Source organism: Eleutherodactylus coqui, chromosome 2 (genome assembly GCF_035609145.1).
Source record: "Eleutherodactylus coqui strain aEleCoq1 chromosome 2, aEleCoq1.hap1, whole genome shotgun sequence".
Classification (NCBI taxonomy): domain Eukaryota; kingdom Metazoa; phylum Chordata; class Amphibia; order Anura; family Eleutherodactylidae; genus Eleutherodactylus; species Eleutherodactylus coqui.
The window spans coordinates 131,106,461-131,122,106 of record NC_089838.1 but is presented as its reverse complement, the minus strand read 5'-3'; the positions used below and the strand labels follow the sequence as shown (position 1 = coordinate 131,122,106).

Genomic DNA, 15,646 nt, shown 5'->3' with positions numbered 1-15,646 from the left:
ACCTTTTCTCTCAAGCGGGCAGGTACTCGCCAAGGGCAATGCTCGATCGAGCAATTGCCCTTAGCGAGTATGCTCGCTCATCACTATTGACTGCACATTAATCAAGGAAGTTGACTGTCACCCCGGGCACAAAGGCTACAGGTGAAATGAACAGACTATTCTGTACACAACAGGTGAAGCGCAGACCATATGTACAAAATACTCACCCTCTTCCTTCTCACAGAACAATGCAAGTCATTCAGTGTGGTTTTCAGTCAGTGTATGGCCTCATGTCCACGAGTACACACGGCTTCCACATGGGAAATCCTGCACAGAATCTGACGCTGACCCTGCATACCTGTCCGTGTCTTGAAGTTAAGTACCGCGGAAGTGCCGGCCGGCGCATATGCACAGTATAGATTTTTATTTATTTTTTTAAATTTCCTGCAAAATCCGTGGCCCCTCCGCAGTGGTAGCCGTCAATAGAAGTCGTCTGTGCGGGAACCGCAGTAAAATGGAGCATGCTGCGATTTTTCATCCGCGAGCGGAAACTGCAATGGGTTTCCATTTGTGTACATGCAAAATCACATTTCCATAGCATTCTTAGAACACCTGCTCCGGATTCCGCAGCAAAAATCCGCCTGTGGACATGAAGCCTATTACACTCCTTGTCAAATTAACCCCTCTCCTTGAAGAAGTTGTTGGATTTGAATGAAACTTTTTATAAGTGATTGTAACGTTGATATATCAGAGCAAAAGGGTAATTTATTGTGGAAAACTGACCCCTTGAAGGGAAGCTCTAGTACCCTGTTGTACCGCCTCTAGCTTGGATACAAGATGTGATACAGGCAGGCATGGAGGCTCTAGTACCCTGTTGTACCGCCTCTAGCTTGGATACAAGATGTGATACAGGCAGGCATGGAGGCTCTAGTACCCTGTTGTACCGCCTCTATCTTGGATACAAGATGTGATACAGGCAGGCATGGAGGCTCTTGTACCCTGTTTTACCGCCTCTAGCTTGGATAGAAGATGTGATACAGGCAGGCACGGAGGCTCTAGTACCCTGTTGTACCACCTCTAGCTTGGATGTAAGGTGTGATACAGGCAGGCATGGTGGCTCTCGTACCCTGTTGTACCGCCTCTAGTTTGGATACAAGATATGATATAGGTGGGCATGGGGGTTTTATTACCCTGTTGTACCACCTCTAGTTTAAATACAAGATGTGATACAGGTGGGCATGGGGGCTCTATTACGCTGTTACCTCTAGTTACCGTGGTTCTGTAATTTTTGTATTCTTTGTCTTTCTGTATTCCCCGTCTATGTAAGCGCTGCGGAATATGTTGTCGCTATACAAATAAAGATTATTATTACCCTGTTGTACTGCCACGAGCTTGGATATAAGATGTGATACAGGCGGGCTTGGAGGCTCTAGTACCCTGTTGTACCTCCTCTAGCTTGGATACAAGATGTGATACAGGCAGACATGGAGGCTCTAGTAGCCTGTTGTACCACCTCTAGCTTGGATACAAGATGTGATGCGGACAGGCATGGAGGCTCTAGTACCCTGTTGTACCGCCTCTAGCTTGGATATAAGATGTGATACAGGCGGGCTTGGAGGCTCTAGTACCCTGTCGTACCTCCTCTAGCTTGGATACAAGATGTGATACAGGCAGACATGGAGGCTCTAGTAGCCTGTTGTACCACCCCTAGCTTGGATACAAGATGTGATACAGGCAGACATGGAGGCTCTAGTAGCCTGTTGTACCACCTCTAGCTTGGATACAAGATGTGATGCGGACAGGCATGGAGGCTCTAGTACCCTGTTGTACCGCCTCTAGCTTGGATACAAGATGTGATACAGGCAGGCATGGAGGCTCTAGTACCTTGTTGTACCGCCTATAGATTGGATACAAGATGTGATACAGGTGGGCATGGAGGCTTTAGTACCTGTTGTATTGGCTCTACCTTGGATACAAGATGTGATACGATACAGGCAGGCATGGAGGCTCTAGTACCCTGTTGTACCGCCTCTAGCTTGGATACCATATGTGATATGGGCGGGCATGGAGGCATACTGGTTCTGCATGGTATCCTGCAGCATATAAGTCCACATATGTAACTGAGCCTCTAGATCGTGCAAATTTGTAGGCTGTTGAATCTGGCATCCCAGATATGTTCTAGCACTGATAAATCTGGTGGTGGACAGACCACAGAAGTGTGACAATGTTGTGGGGGCATTCCTGCGATACCCTTGTGTGTGTGGCCGAGCATTAAGGCTCATTCACACGGGAGTATTGTCACTGCATATTACGCATGCATATTTCCCTGCAAACGCCTGGTGAATGGAGGCAATGAAATTCAATGTAATCATATTCTTCCATTCACACCAGCGTGTGGACCCTGCATATCCATATCCAGGAGAAAAAAATCGCAGCATGCTCTATGTCTCCACACATCATATGCAGAATTTTGGGCATTGGGGGCCCCAAACTATATTATAATAACTTGGAACCCCCCTTTAATAATAACCGATTTCCACCTCATAGCTGCTTATCATAGGGACAGCGAACCCCGCCATAATATGGGATTCTTCTCTGTCCCTGCACACAGCTGCTGTGAGGTAGACACGGGAGCAGGGCGCCCCTTTATGGTGATGAATTAGGTGTGATGTTACTGTGGACATGTAGTTGTGGCTGTCCTGTTAGCTGCAGGCAGCAGTGTTATCAGGCTGCGCCGCGCTGCCCGCCTGGCTTCCCGCCCTGCGCGCCCTCCCGCTCTATCACCGCCGCGAGATGCTGCACTGAGCATGCGCGGAGCTTTCTTTCCTTCAGCATAGGCTACTAACTCGGTCTGTCAGCAATGTCGCTCCGGCGTCACCTCCCTCCCAGAACCAGTCCTTGAAGGACGGGAGGGAGGAGCTACGGCGCCATTTTTAAAATGTTTAACTTGTAAGCTGCTTGTAGCTGAGGAATGAGCGAGCGTCCTCCGCCTGTGCTGCTCTCAGGGCGACAAGGACGGTGAGTGGACGTGTACAAGGACGGAAGGGAGGATGTGGTATACTGACAGCTGGGCGCCGGGTGCCCGCAGCCCTCTGTACGAGCAGGGCTTACCGCATGAAGGGGGGGAAGTTGCTATGGAAACGGGACGCGCATTACCTGTGTAGTACAGGTCTTTACAGCTGCTGTAGTGATACCGTCCCCGCCTGCGGTGTGTACGGGGTCTGAGCAGTTAGTGGAGCTCGGCATCATGGCAGAATAACGGCAATATCCCAAGATCATGGTCAGATTTACTAAAATCATGGCACCTAGAGCAGTTTTTCTGAGCACCCGAAATGCTTCTTACATACATGTACAAGGAACAGGATAGCAGCCCTAGAAGTATCAGAGTATAGTCCTGTGGGGGGGATGTTCTGCACTGGATCGGCATCATCATCCGCATGCGTTACAGGTGGATTTTGATGAGGATTTCACCCCCTCGTTTGACAGCTGCGGTTTTCAAATCCGTACTACATGTCAATTTCACTTAGGCCCCCTGCACACGAGCGGAAATTCCGCTGCTGGAAGCCTGCATAGGATTGTGTTAACAAATGCAATCCTATGCAGACGGCCACGCGAAATATCGCGTGGCAAACAAATCGCGGCATGCTCTATTGCTTGTGCGGGGCTCACAGAGCCCCGCACAGAAATGTCACTCACCCGCTGCCGGCCCCGGTCTGCGCGTGCCGGCTGCCCGGCAAGCCGGCACATCAAAAGCCAGAACCGGCGGGCGCGGGTGAGTACGCGCTGGTCCCTGCAGGCGCTCGGGTCGGGTCCCGCGGCGAGAATCCTCGCTGCCGGATCCGACCCGCCCGTCTGCAGGTGGTCTTAGGATTCGCAGTGGATTTGTTTCTGCATCATGTGGATGCAAAAAAACCCACATCTAATCAACATGGCTGTCACTGTAAGGCCTCATGTCCACCGGCGTAATTGAATTGCGGAATCCGCGTGGGTCACCCCTTTTTCCCTGCATGTGGATACGCAGCATGCTTCCTCTTTCTGTGGATCCCGCAGGGACGGCTTCCATTGAAGTCAATGGAAGCCATCCGGTCCATGGCATAGCTGCAGCTGACGCTGCGGATGTGCCACAGGAAAGCAGGAGATTTGAAAAAAAGACGCATGCGCGTGGCATGCAGAAGAAAGAACATTCGCCCACAACGGAGGAGACCAACACCGCGTCTGGACAGGTGGGTAAAATGTATTTTTTGCCTCATGTCTGCGGGAATGGCCGGAATCCGCTGCAGTATTCCACACTCAGAATTCGTGCGTGGCCGTGGACATGAGGCCTAAATGCTGTGGAAAATCTGCAACATTTAGGCCGCCTGCACATGGGTGGATTTGCATTGCGGAATCTGGAGTGGGTGTCCGCTTCCGGATTCCACAGCAAATACTGCCCATAACATGCTATTGCAAATCACTTTTTCATGTCCACGAGCAGAAATCAATAGCGATTTTCTGCTCGCGGAGGGAAAATTGCAGCATGTCCTACTTCGGCGCAGATGGCTTCCATTGATGTCAATGAAACGACTTGCGCAGCATAGTCTGTGCTGCACATGTGCGCCTGCCAGCACATCCGCATTACAGATAAAGAACACTGCACATAGGTAAGCAGTGGTCACCGGTCGGGCACCAGATCAGATTCCGCTGTGGGATCCGACCCGGCCATGTGCATTCGCCCTAATGCTACTTGCGAATGTAGCCAACACATTTTTTAAAATACACCAGGTTCTCCTTACCCTCTTATTTGCTGCTGTTTGCATCCTGTTTCGTGTCTAAGTTCTGATTCTCAGCTGCTCTTCCCCATTTTTCTGTTGCCCTGCTGTTTGCAATACACTTTCATGCAAGGGGCATGTAGGAAGCCAAGCATTCCGCCAGTAGTTCACTGTTCTGCACTTCCTTGCCCCGACTTCACATGCAGTCTGTGGTCCAATCAGCAGAAGGGCAGTATCTGAATACCCCCCCCCCCCTCTGCTCTCCCATGACGAGTAAGGCATTCTGGCCAAATGGTGAGTAAACCCACTATAATGTATGTGTACACAGACCAACACATCCCGAGAAGCGGAGATTGTGGAGATTACACTGTGCAACAACGTTTTAGAAAATTTTCGTAAACGAAAGTAATTGATATGTTTCTGTAAAATTAAAACCTGCTGAATAATAGCAGCATGTCTTATTTTCAAGTTATATAACCTCTTAGTGATTTTTTATTTTTTTTTCATTTAAAAAAATCGTAACTCCTTTATTTATCCATCGACGTCGCTGTCTGAGGGCTTGTTTTTTGCAGGACGAGTTGTATTTTTCAATGGTGCTATTTAATGTACCATATAATATACTGAAAAACTATTAAAAAGTTTTACGTGGAATAGAATGGGGAAAAAAACACGTAATTCCGACATCTTTCAGTGCGTCTTGTTTCTACGGCGCACAAACTGCAACAAAAATGACATGATAACTTTATTCTGTGGGTCGGTACAATTACTACGATACCAAACTTATGTAGTTTGTCCTTTTTTTGTTTTTTTTTGTACTGCTTTTATTTTTTTTCAGACCTTTAATTTTGTTTACATTTCCTGCCACCATCTTCTGCACGCAATAACGTTTTTATGTTTTCATCCAAATAGTTGTGCAAGGGCTCATTTCTTGCGGGATGTCCTGTAGTTTGCATTAGCCTCATTCCATTTTAAAAAGGGAATTTGTGAAAAAAAATCTAAATATATTTGTTAATATTTTTTGATGATTTATGTTTTTATGACTCTTAGGACGGCTGCACACGGCCGTGACGGCCTCCGCGGCGGAGCCCGTCATGGCGCCTCCCCAGAGACCCCATACTTACCTGCGGATCCGGCGTCCTAGGTCCCGCATGACGCTTCGACGTGACGCGCTGCAGCATCATATGACACGCCCACAGTGTCACATGACGTGGCCGGCCACGTCATATGACGCGCCGGCGGTAGGCGGGGGAAGCGGTTTCACGCTATGTTCCGCTGTGCTACAGCGGAAGATAGCGTGAACGGACGGCTTCCATTGACTGCAATGGAAGCCGTCCGCGCGTACACCCGCGGCAAATAGAGCATGCCGCGGGTGAGGACGGGAGATTTCAATAGAACCTAATAGCTGCGGGCAACGCAGCGGATTTCCGCCGCTTATTACGCGGCGGAAATCCGTCCGTGGGAAGGAGCCCTTAGAGAGTATATTTTACTATTCTCAAACGTTTCTTCTAACAAAATCATATCTAATACTGCACTCAGACTTGACCATGCAAGTTTACACGCATTTCCACGAGTTTTGACAGATTGAAGAGAAAGATTTATTCAGTCTGCATTTCAGTCTAGAAGTGAATAGATGGTTTTTAACTAACACATGTGACCAAAAATAAGCCAGTGAGGTAATGTAACTTATTATATTTGTTATATTACGTAATTTATAGTAGAATCAATAGCCCACCAACTAGATGTCCGGTCTGTTACCAAGAAAGTGTAATTAATCGTTCTGTTAGTTAATGGTGATTATAATTTACAACAAAAGTTCTTAATTTAACTCTTATAAGGTTCATATATATTGCAGTTACCTGTTACTGCAATAAAACTTCTAAAAAAAAAGATTATTCTTATTTTTAGTAAGTTTACATTCAAACACGTCCTGTCTGTTACCATATGAAAAAATAAATTGGGGTGTTTTATAATTAAGAGATCAGAACAAGTACAAAACAGACAATCTTTTAGGAGTATACGGTAAATAATGCGAAAGAGTCTTGATTATATATTAACTAGGAAAACAGAAATTTTGGAAAAAACAAGCATTCTGCAATTGCTATTCATTTGCATGTCCTGTCTGTTACTAAAAGTCACATGTCATTTACTAAGAGTTGATAGAAAGTTAGGAGATAGGTATGACATATAGATATTTGTCACAGTGCATAGTTTAACTACTTATAGCTATTTTTAAAGTTTCAGACAAAAATATATTTGAAAAAATTAAAAATGGGAAAAAATTTGCGTGTCCGGTCCGTTACCATGGAATGCACCATTAGTACTATTTTGGAATCCATACGACTTTTAATCACTTTTTATTGCATTTTTTTTCTTGGAGACAGAATGACCAAAAAAGTGCATTTCTGGCGTTCTTTATTTTTTCCGACAACGTTCACCATGCGGGGTAAATAATGCATTACTCTGATAGATTGGACTTTTATGGATGCGACAATCTCAAATATGTATTTTTGTTTTATTACTTAGATAATTTTATTATAGATATGGCAAAAGGGGGGTGAGTTCAACTTTTATTACATTTTGTTCTTGTTTTTTTTACAATTGATAAAACTTTATTGAGCTTATTTTTACTTTTTGATGGCTTGATAGGCAGTCTGCCAATGGACGCAGCGATACCAAACATGTATTTTTGTTTAGGATTTTGATTAGAGATGAGCGAACGTACTCGTCCGAGCTTGATGCTCGTTCGAGCATTAGCGTGTTCGAGATGCTCGTTACTAGAGATGAGCACCACGCGATGTTCGAGTTACTTTCACTTTCATCTCTGAGACATTAGCGTGCTTTTCTGGCCAATAGAAAGACAGGGAAGGCATTACAACTTCCCCCTGCAGTGAGTGGCTGGGGAGATCAGGTGTCACCCGAGTATTTAAATCTGCCCCGCCCACGACTCGCCACAGATGCATTCTGACAGAGATCAGGGACGGTGCTGCTGCTGATGCTATAGGGAGAGCGTTAGGAGTTATTTTAGGCTTGAAGAACCCCAACGGTCCTTCTTAGGGCCACATCTGACCGTGTGCAGCACTGTTGAGGCTGCTGTGAGCAGTGTTGCACATTTTTATTTTATTTTTTTTGTATATCGGGCGTGCAGAGCATTGCGTCCTCAGTCTGCAGTCCTTGTACATAGTATAGGGCCAGTACTGGTGAGGCAGGGAAAGAGATATACTGTCTATATAGGCAGTGGGCTTTTTCAAACAAATTTGGGAAAAATACTATCTTTGGGCTGCCTGTGATCGTCTTGAGTGTACTGCGTCTCTGATGGGGGTAGTAGTCCTAATTATTACGCAGCTAAGTGTTACAGCAGGCTTGCGCAAAATTCCTTCCTGGCTCTGCATTCCCCGTTACATCACCGCCGTCATCCCGTCCAGAGGGAAACAGTATATATATATACGCTGCCTACAGTATCTGTTTGCTGTCTCAGCTCAGCCTTTAAAAAAATAGAAGCAAAATACTTAAGGCCTACTAGTGGCCTTTGGACACTTGACTGCTTCTGCGCTGTGAATTCCACTAGCTCAGTCATACGCACCTACGTATCACTACAGGCTTGCGCAAAATTCTTTCCTGGCTCTGTTGTGCGTTCCGTAAGCGAAGTCAGCCTCCAACCACAGGCCAATAAGCGGCACATTTAATTACAGCGTTCTGTTTCTGCACTACTGGTAATACAGCATGCTGAGGGGTAGGGGTAGGCCTAGAGGACGTGGACGCGGGCGAGGACGCGGAGGCCCAAGTCAGGGTGTGGGCACAGGCCGAGCTCCTGATCCAGGTGTATCGCAGCCGACTGCTGCGGGATTAGGAGAGAGGCACGTTTCTGGCGTCCCCAGATTAATCTCACAATTAATGGGTCCACGTGGTAGACCTTTATTAGAAAATGAGCAGTGTGAGCAGGTCCTGTCGTGGATGGCAGAAAGTGCATCCAGCAATCTATCGACCACCCAGAGTTCTACGCCGTCCACTGCTGCAACTCTGAATCCTCTGGCTGCTGCTCCTCCTTCCTCCCAGCCTCCTTACTCCATTACAATGACACATTCTGAGGAGCAGGCAGACTCCCAGGAACTGTTCTCGGGCCCCTGCCCAGAATGGACAGCAATGGTTCCTCTCCCACTGGAGGAGTTTGTCGTGACCGATGCCCAACCTTTGGAAAGTGTCCGGGGGATGAGGCTGGGCACTTCCGGCAACTGTCTCAAGAGCTTTCAGTGGGTGAGGAGGACAACGACTATGAGACACAGTTGTCTATCACTCAGGTAGTAGTAATTGCAGTAAGTCCGAGGGAGGAGCGCACAGAGGATTCGGAGGAAGAGCAGCAGGACGATGAGGTGACTGACCTCACCTGGTTTGCTAAGCCTACTTAGGACAGGTCTTCAGAGGGGGAGGCAAGTGCAGCAGCAGGGCAGGTTGGAAGAGGCAGTGCGGTGGCCAGGGGTAGAGGCAGGGCCAGACCGAATAATCCACCAACTGTTTCCCAAAGCGCCCCCTCGCGCCATGCCACCCTGCAGAGGCCGAGGTGCTCAAAGGTCTGGCAGTTTTTCACTGAGAGTGCAGACGACCGACGAACTGTGGTGTGCAACCTTTGTCGCTCCAAGATCAGCCGTGGAGCCACCACCACCAGCCTCACCACCACCAGCATGCGCAGACATATGATGGCCAAGCACCCCACAAGGTGGGACGAAGGCCGTTCACCTGTGCCCCCCCTGTGCCCCAACCTGCCACTGAGATCCAACCCCCCTCTCAGGACACAGGCACGACCGTCTCCCGGCCTGCACCCACACCCTCACCTCCGCTGTCCTCGGCCCCATCCACCAATGTCTCTCAGCGCACCGCCCAGCCGTCGCTAGCGCAAGTGTTTGAGCGCAAGTACGCAGCCACGCACCCGCACGCTCAAGCGTTAAACGTGCACATAGCCAAATTGATCAGCCTGGAGATGCTGCCGTATAGGCTTGTGGAAACGGAGGTTTTCAAAAACATGATGGCGACGGCGGACCCGCGCTACTCGGTACTCCACTAAACCATCCACCTCCACCTCCACCTCCTTCTCCTTCTCCTTTCTGGCTCCCCAGCAAGACTGTGTCACCGCTCCCCAGTCAAGGCTGAGTCGGCGGGAGCACTGTAAAAGGATGGTGAGGGAGTACGTAGCCGATCGCACGACCGTCCTCGGTGACGCCTCTGCCCCCTACAACTACTGGGTGTCGAAGCTGGACATGTGGCCTGAAGTCGCGCTGTATGCCCTGGAGGTGCTTGCTTGTCCTGCGGCTAGCGTCTTGTCAGAGAGTGTGTTTAGTGCGGCTGGGGGAATCATCACGGATAAGCGTAGCCGCTTGTCAACCGACAGTGCCGACAGGCTTACACTCATCAAGATGAACAAAGCCTGGATTTCCCCAGAGTTCTCTTCTCCACCAGCAGACAGCAGTGATACATAGGCTGCACCCTAAACAATACGTAGGCTGCACCCGCGGATGGAAGCATCGTTCTCTATCACCATCAAAAACGGGGACCTTTTAGCTTCATCAATCTGTGTATTATATTCCTCCTCCTCCTCCTGCTCCTCCTCCTGAAACCTCACGTAATCACGCCGAACGGGCAATTTTTCTTAGGCCCACAAGGCTCAGTCATATAACTTTTGTAAACAATGTTTATACGTTTCAATTCTCAATTCAATAAAGCGTTGAAACTTGCACCTGAACCAATTTTTATTTTAACTGGGCCGCCTACAGGCCTAGTTACAAATTAAGCCACATCAACCAAAGCGATTAATGGGATTCACCCGCCCTCTTGGTTGGGCATGGGCAATTTTTCTGAAGTACTGTTGGTACACCAATTTTTTGGGCCCTCGCCTACAGTGTAATCCTACTAATTTTTAGCCCACCTGCATTAAAGCTGACGTTACCTCAGCTGTGCAGGGCACTGCAATGGGATATATTTATGTACCGCCGGTGGGTTCCAGGGAGCCACCCATGCTGTGGGTCCACAGGGACTTCACATTAGGGATTTGTACCTGCCAGTGTCTATGTATTAAAAACCCCGGTCAGACTGGGGCATGCAGTGTGGGCCGAAGCCCACCTGCATTAAACCTGATGTTACCTCAGCTGCGATGGGCAATGCAATGGGATTTATTTATGTACTGCCGGTGGGTTCCAGGGAGCCACCCATGCTGTGTGTCCACAGGGACTTCACATTAGGGATTTGTACCTGCCAGTGTCTATGTATTAAAAACCCCGGTGAGACTGGGGCATGCAGTGTGGGCCGAAGAGCACCTGCATTTAATCGGACGTTACCTCAGCTGTGATGGGCACTGCAATGGGATATATTTATGTACAGCCGGTGGGTTCCAGGGAGCCACCCATGCTGTGGGTGCACACGGAATTCCCATTGCGGAGTTGTACCTGCCTGTGACTATTTATAAAAAGCCCCGGTCTGACTGGGGCATGCAGACACCTTGACAGAATGAATAGTGTGTGGCACATGGGTTCCCCATTGCTATGCCCACGTGTGCAGCTCCTGATGGAGGTGGTACAGGATTGGATTTCTCATTGCTTCTGTACAGCATTATGGGCTATCACCCCGCCCCTTTTAAAGAGGGTCGCTGCCTGGCCGTGCCAACCCTGTGCAGTGTGTGCTTGCGGTTCCTCCTCATGGCAGACGCACTTATAAATAGACATGAGGGTGGTGTGGCATGAGGGCAGCTGAAGGCTGCGCAGGGACACTTTGGTGTGCGCTGTGGACACTGGGTCGTGCGGGGGGGGGGGGGTGTTGGGCAGCATGTTACCCAGGAGAAGTGGCAGCAGAGTGTCATGCAGGCAGTGATTGTGCTTTGTTGCAAGTAGTGTGGTGCTTAGCTAAGGTATGCCTTGCTAATGAGGGCTTTTCAGAAGTAAAAATTGTTGGGAGGGGGGGGCCACTCTTGCCACTATTGTGGCTTAATAGTGGGACCTGGGAACTTGAGATGCAGCCCAACATGTAGCCCCTCGCCTGCCCTATCCGTTGCTGTGTCGTTCCCATCACTTTCTTGAATTGCCCAGATTTTCACAAATGAAAACCTTAGCGGAGCATCGGCGATATACAAAAATGCTCGAGTCGCCCATTGACTTCAATGGGGTTCGTTACTCGAAACGAACCCTTGAGCATCGCGAAAAGTTCGTCTCGAGTAACGAGCACCCGAGCATTTTGGTGCTCGCTCATCTCTAAGGACTCATGTCCACGGGCAAAATGTGATTTAAAATCCGCAGCGGATCTCCCGCGCGCGGATCCGCACCCCATAGGGATGCATTGACCACCCGCGGGTAGATAAATACCCGCGGATCGTCAATAAAAGTGATTTAAAAAAAAATGGAGCATGAAAAAATCTGGACCATGCTCCATTTTCATGCGGGTCTCCCGCGGGGACGGCTCCCGCGGGCTTCTATTGAAGCCTATGGAAGCCGTCCGGATCCGCGGGAGACCTAAAATAGGAATTAAAAGCATTTACTCACCCGCAGCGGACCGCGAAGCTCTGCTCTTCCTCACGGCCGCATCTCCCTTGCTTCGGCTCGGCGGATGTGCCCGGCGCATGCGCGCGGCACGTCGACGACGTGCCGGCAACGTGCCGCCGGCGTCAGGAATTCATCCGCCGGCCGAAAATGAAGAGCCGGCCGTGAGGAACAGCTGACCTTCGCCGCCCGCTACGGAAAGGTAAATGCTTTTAAATTTCTATTTTCAGCGCTCATGTCCGCGGGGCAGGAGGGACCCGCTGCAGATTCTACATGTAGAATCTGCAGCGGATCTGATTTTCCCCGTGGACATGAGGCCTAATTTTGATTCTTTTATTTTGTCTAACCAATGACCTGAAAAAACACAGTTCATTAATTACAACTTAGTAGTGGATGATCCGCAGTGTTTACGCCACGTGGAAGCATACCCTAAATGTTACATAAACCCATAGACCCCTGGAGAAAAAATAACACTGCGAATTTCGCAGTAAAAAAGAACTGTAGTGGGTAGTCGCCCTCATAGTGTTCAGTCAGGGCACCATGTGTAAAAGCAATTGCGAAATAGTTGCGCAATCACTTTTGTTCTTTTTATTAGGCAAGGTTAATGGCGAGCCTGCTGGATTAATTGTATAGGCAGATTTCCAAAAAATACAATACAACAGCAATTGGATTACATTATTCCCCATATTGGAAAACCTTACATGGTCTTGAAAGGGTTAAGTGCATGATTAATGTAATATTGTATTAAATGATGCGATTCTTCTAATAATCCGTCCCTGCGTTCTGTTTCTCCCCCTCCCTTTACCTTCTAGGTACAGATGTAATTAACTCCTATGGGAGATGATGTAAGAGAGAGTAAGTCCGCAGCTGCCTCCCGCTTGTTCTGTGGCATCTTACACCGCAGCGGGCACTTCTGCAGCTGACAAGATGGAATCTATTCCCGTGTTGCCACCCCAGCTGACTGGCAGCACTAGTGCCCATATGACAGACACGGAGCTGCATAAACTTTTAATTAGTGAAAAGATGAGATGTGAAAATCACAGAACCAACTATGAAACCCTGAAAACGGAGCATTCCAGGTAAATCCCAGCAGCACTTACTGTGATAACCCTGTGCAGATGAGGGCTACACTGTGGTCTAAAGGGCATATTAAAGCATGCAGCTGGTATAGAGGAGATTTCCATGTGTTGTGTTTTTTTTTTGTTTTGTTATGGTTTTCTTTATAATTTTCATTCACCTATTGTCATGTTGGACGGCACCTTGGGAATATTCATTCTTTTGCAGGATGCACGCAGACTTCATGAGGTCTCAGAATGAATGTAAACAGCTGTCCGCGGAGAAGCAGAACATACAGGAGAAATTTCAACTCTTACTTACTGAACTACGAGGGGAACTTCTGGATAAGACAAGAGAAGCGGAAGAGCTGAAGCTACAAGTAAGGCCGTTTGCATCTCTTTATTCCTCATAAGGCATTCGATCATTCACATGACCGGTAACCTACATTCTGTGGCTCATTATTCACTTCATCCTCAACAGAAAACAAGACATGGAACTGGGAAAAATAGCGTTACATTTTTAACATCCATTTTTTAAATGTGTGCATCAGTTATACAGTGCTACTGTTCTGTTGCCCTGAAATGTTGGATGCTTCTTAAAACCACGGCTTATGCCTTGTTCACATGGGCTTTAAACTATCAGATCCATATTGGATTTTTCTGATTTGGATCTGACCATTTAATCCAAGGCAGAATTTAGAGACTGAGTCTCAGAGTTCTACTGTGGCTTATGATGAGGATCCATATGTCAACTTAGCCCCTGTCATTGGGGGAAATCCATGTGCATCAGCCCAATGCAGGAACCACAGTGAGAGGTGGCACGTGTTTTTGCTTTTTCTTCTGCAATGGCTTTTCATTGCATTCAACAAAATGCTAAAATGATGCAGTTTTCACTGCTGATTTTGTAATGGAAAATCCAAATCTGCCCCAAAATTCCACCATGTGAGTGAGACCCTAAAGTGGATTTGTCAGCTGAATTTACTGCCCTATGTAAGGGCAACATATTACTGTGCACAAAAAAAATTCTGTCATTTGGTTAAATGGGGCACTGAGGGAATACAGCATACTTCTAGTTTTTAGTTCAGTATGTATCTGTGGGGAGAATTCTCTTCTCTAACACACAGGATGGTGATTGACAGGCTGCTGTGTACAGATGCAGCAAAGTTGCCACTTAAACTGCAACACAAAGTTATCGTAATGCTTTATTTGCCCTTTTAATAGCTTTTCAGTGCCATTTGTTGTCTTGAGATAAAATAACAATGGCTTTAAGATAACTTTCTGCAAAAAGTTATCTTGCTAAAGTTTAAACTTTGCTGCATATGTGTAAAACGCCATCCTGCATGCTAGGAGCGCGCTCCTCATGAATACACCAAACTCCTAACTGTCAGCTGCATTCTTTCAGCGCTCCTTTCTGTCAGAACTTCTGCTTTTTTTTTTTTCTTTTTAGTGCCATTTTAACTACGAGCTGTAAGCGCCATAATGCTGTAAGGTTTCATATACTTGTCCCATTGGACTTTATTAAACATGTAACTCTTTATTTGCATCCACCTGGTGCTACTTGGGTCCTCTGAGACCACTTATATTATGACGTTGTTTGACTTTCAGAGCAACTAAATGTGCCAGGGATCGAGGATTTTTTTTTCTTTTTAATAGCATCTGTGAAGGAGATATTGGTGTTAAAAAAACATGATCTGTTTAGAATAACAATGTTTCCCATAGAAAACTGCTCCTTTTATAGCAAACAGTAGCTGGTGGTTACGGTAAAATACAGTTAGGCAGACTTGCCTGTTCAGTAGTTAGACAGTGTAAACGTGGCCTTAAAGGGGTTGTCCCGCGCAAGCAACTGGTGTTCAGCACTTCTGTATGGCCATATTAATGCACTTTGTAATATACATTGTGCATTAAATATTGGCCATACAGAAGTTATACACTTACCCCCTCCGGTGTTGGCGTCCCCATCTCCATGGTGCCGACCGAAGCCTTCTTCTCCCTCCGCAGAAGACCTGTGCGGCGCGAGCCAGCCGGAGCGGCCCCATTCAACAGAACAGAAGAGGAGACTGCGCAAGCGCGTCTAATCGGAGGGAGAAGAAGGCTTCGGTCGGCGCCATGGAGACGGGGACACCAACACCGGAGGGGGTAAGTGTATAACTTCTGTATGGCCAATATTTAATGCACGATGTATATTACAAAGTGCATTAATATGGCCATACAGAAGTGCTTAACACCGCTTGCTTGCGCGGGACAACCCCTTTAAAATACATCAGATTCACCAGTGGCTCATGCTGAATGATTAATTTGGCGCATGTAATGGCTCTATTCATTCACACAGGCAAATTTTTCCCTTTTTTTT

General features: G+C 47.6%; 1 protein-coding gene across 1 annotated transcript in view; it reads left to right on the top strand.

Moving 5' to 3' along the window:
* Positions 1 to 2,876: 2,876 nt before the first annotated feature.
* The window catches only part of CEP83 (centrosomal protein 83), a 35,534-nt gene continuing 22,764 nt past the window's right edge, over positions 2,877 to 15,646 (top strand). The window contains exons 1-3 of the mRNA XM_066591530.1: positions 2,877 to 2,997; positions 13,054 to 13,320; positions 13,526 to 13,676. Of these exons, the coding sequence (XP_066447627.1) occupies positions 13,169 to 13,320; positions 13,526 to 13,676 (303 nt within the window). The 5' untranslated portion in view covers positions 2,877 to 2,997; positions 13,054 to 13,168. The remainder of the gene's footprint in view (positions 2,998 to 13,053; positions 13,321 to 13,525; positions 13,677 to 15,646) is intronic.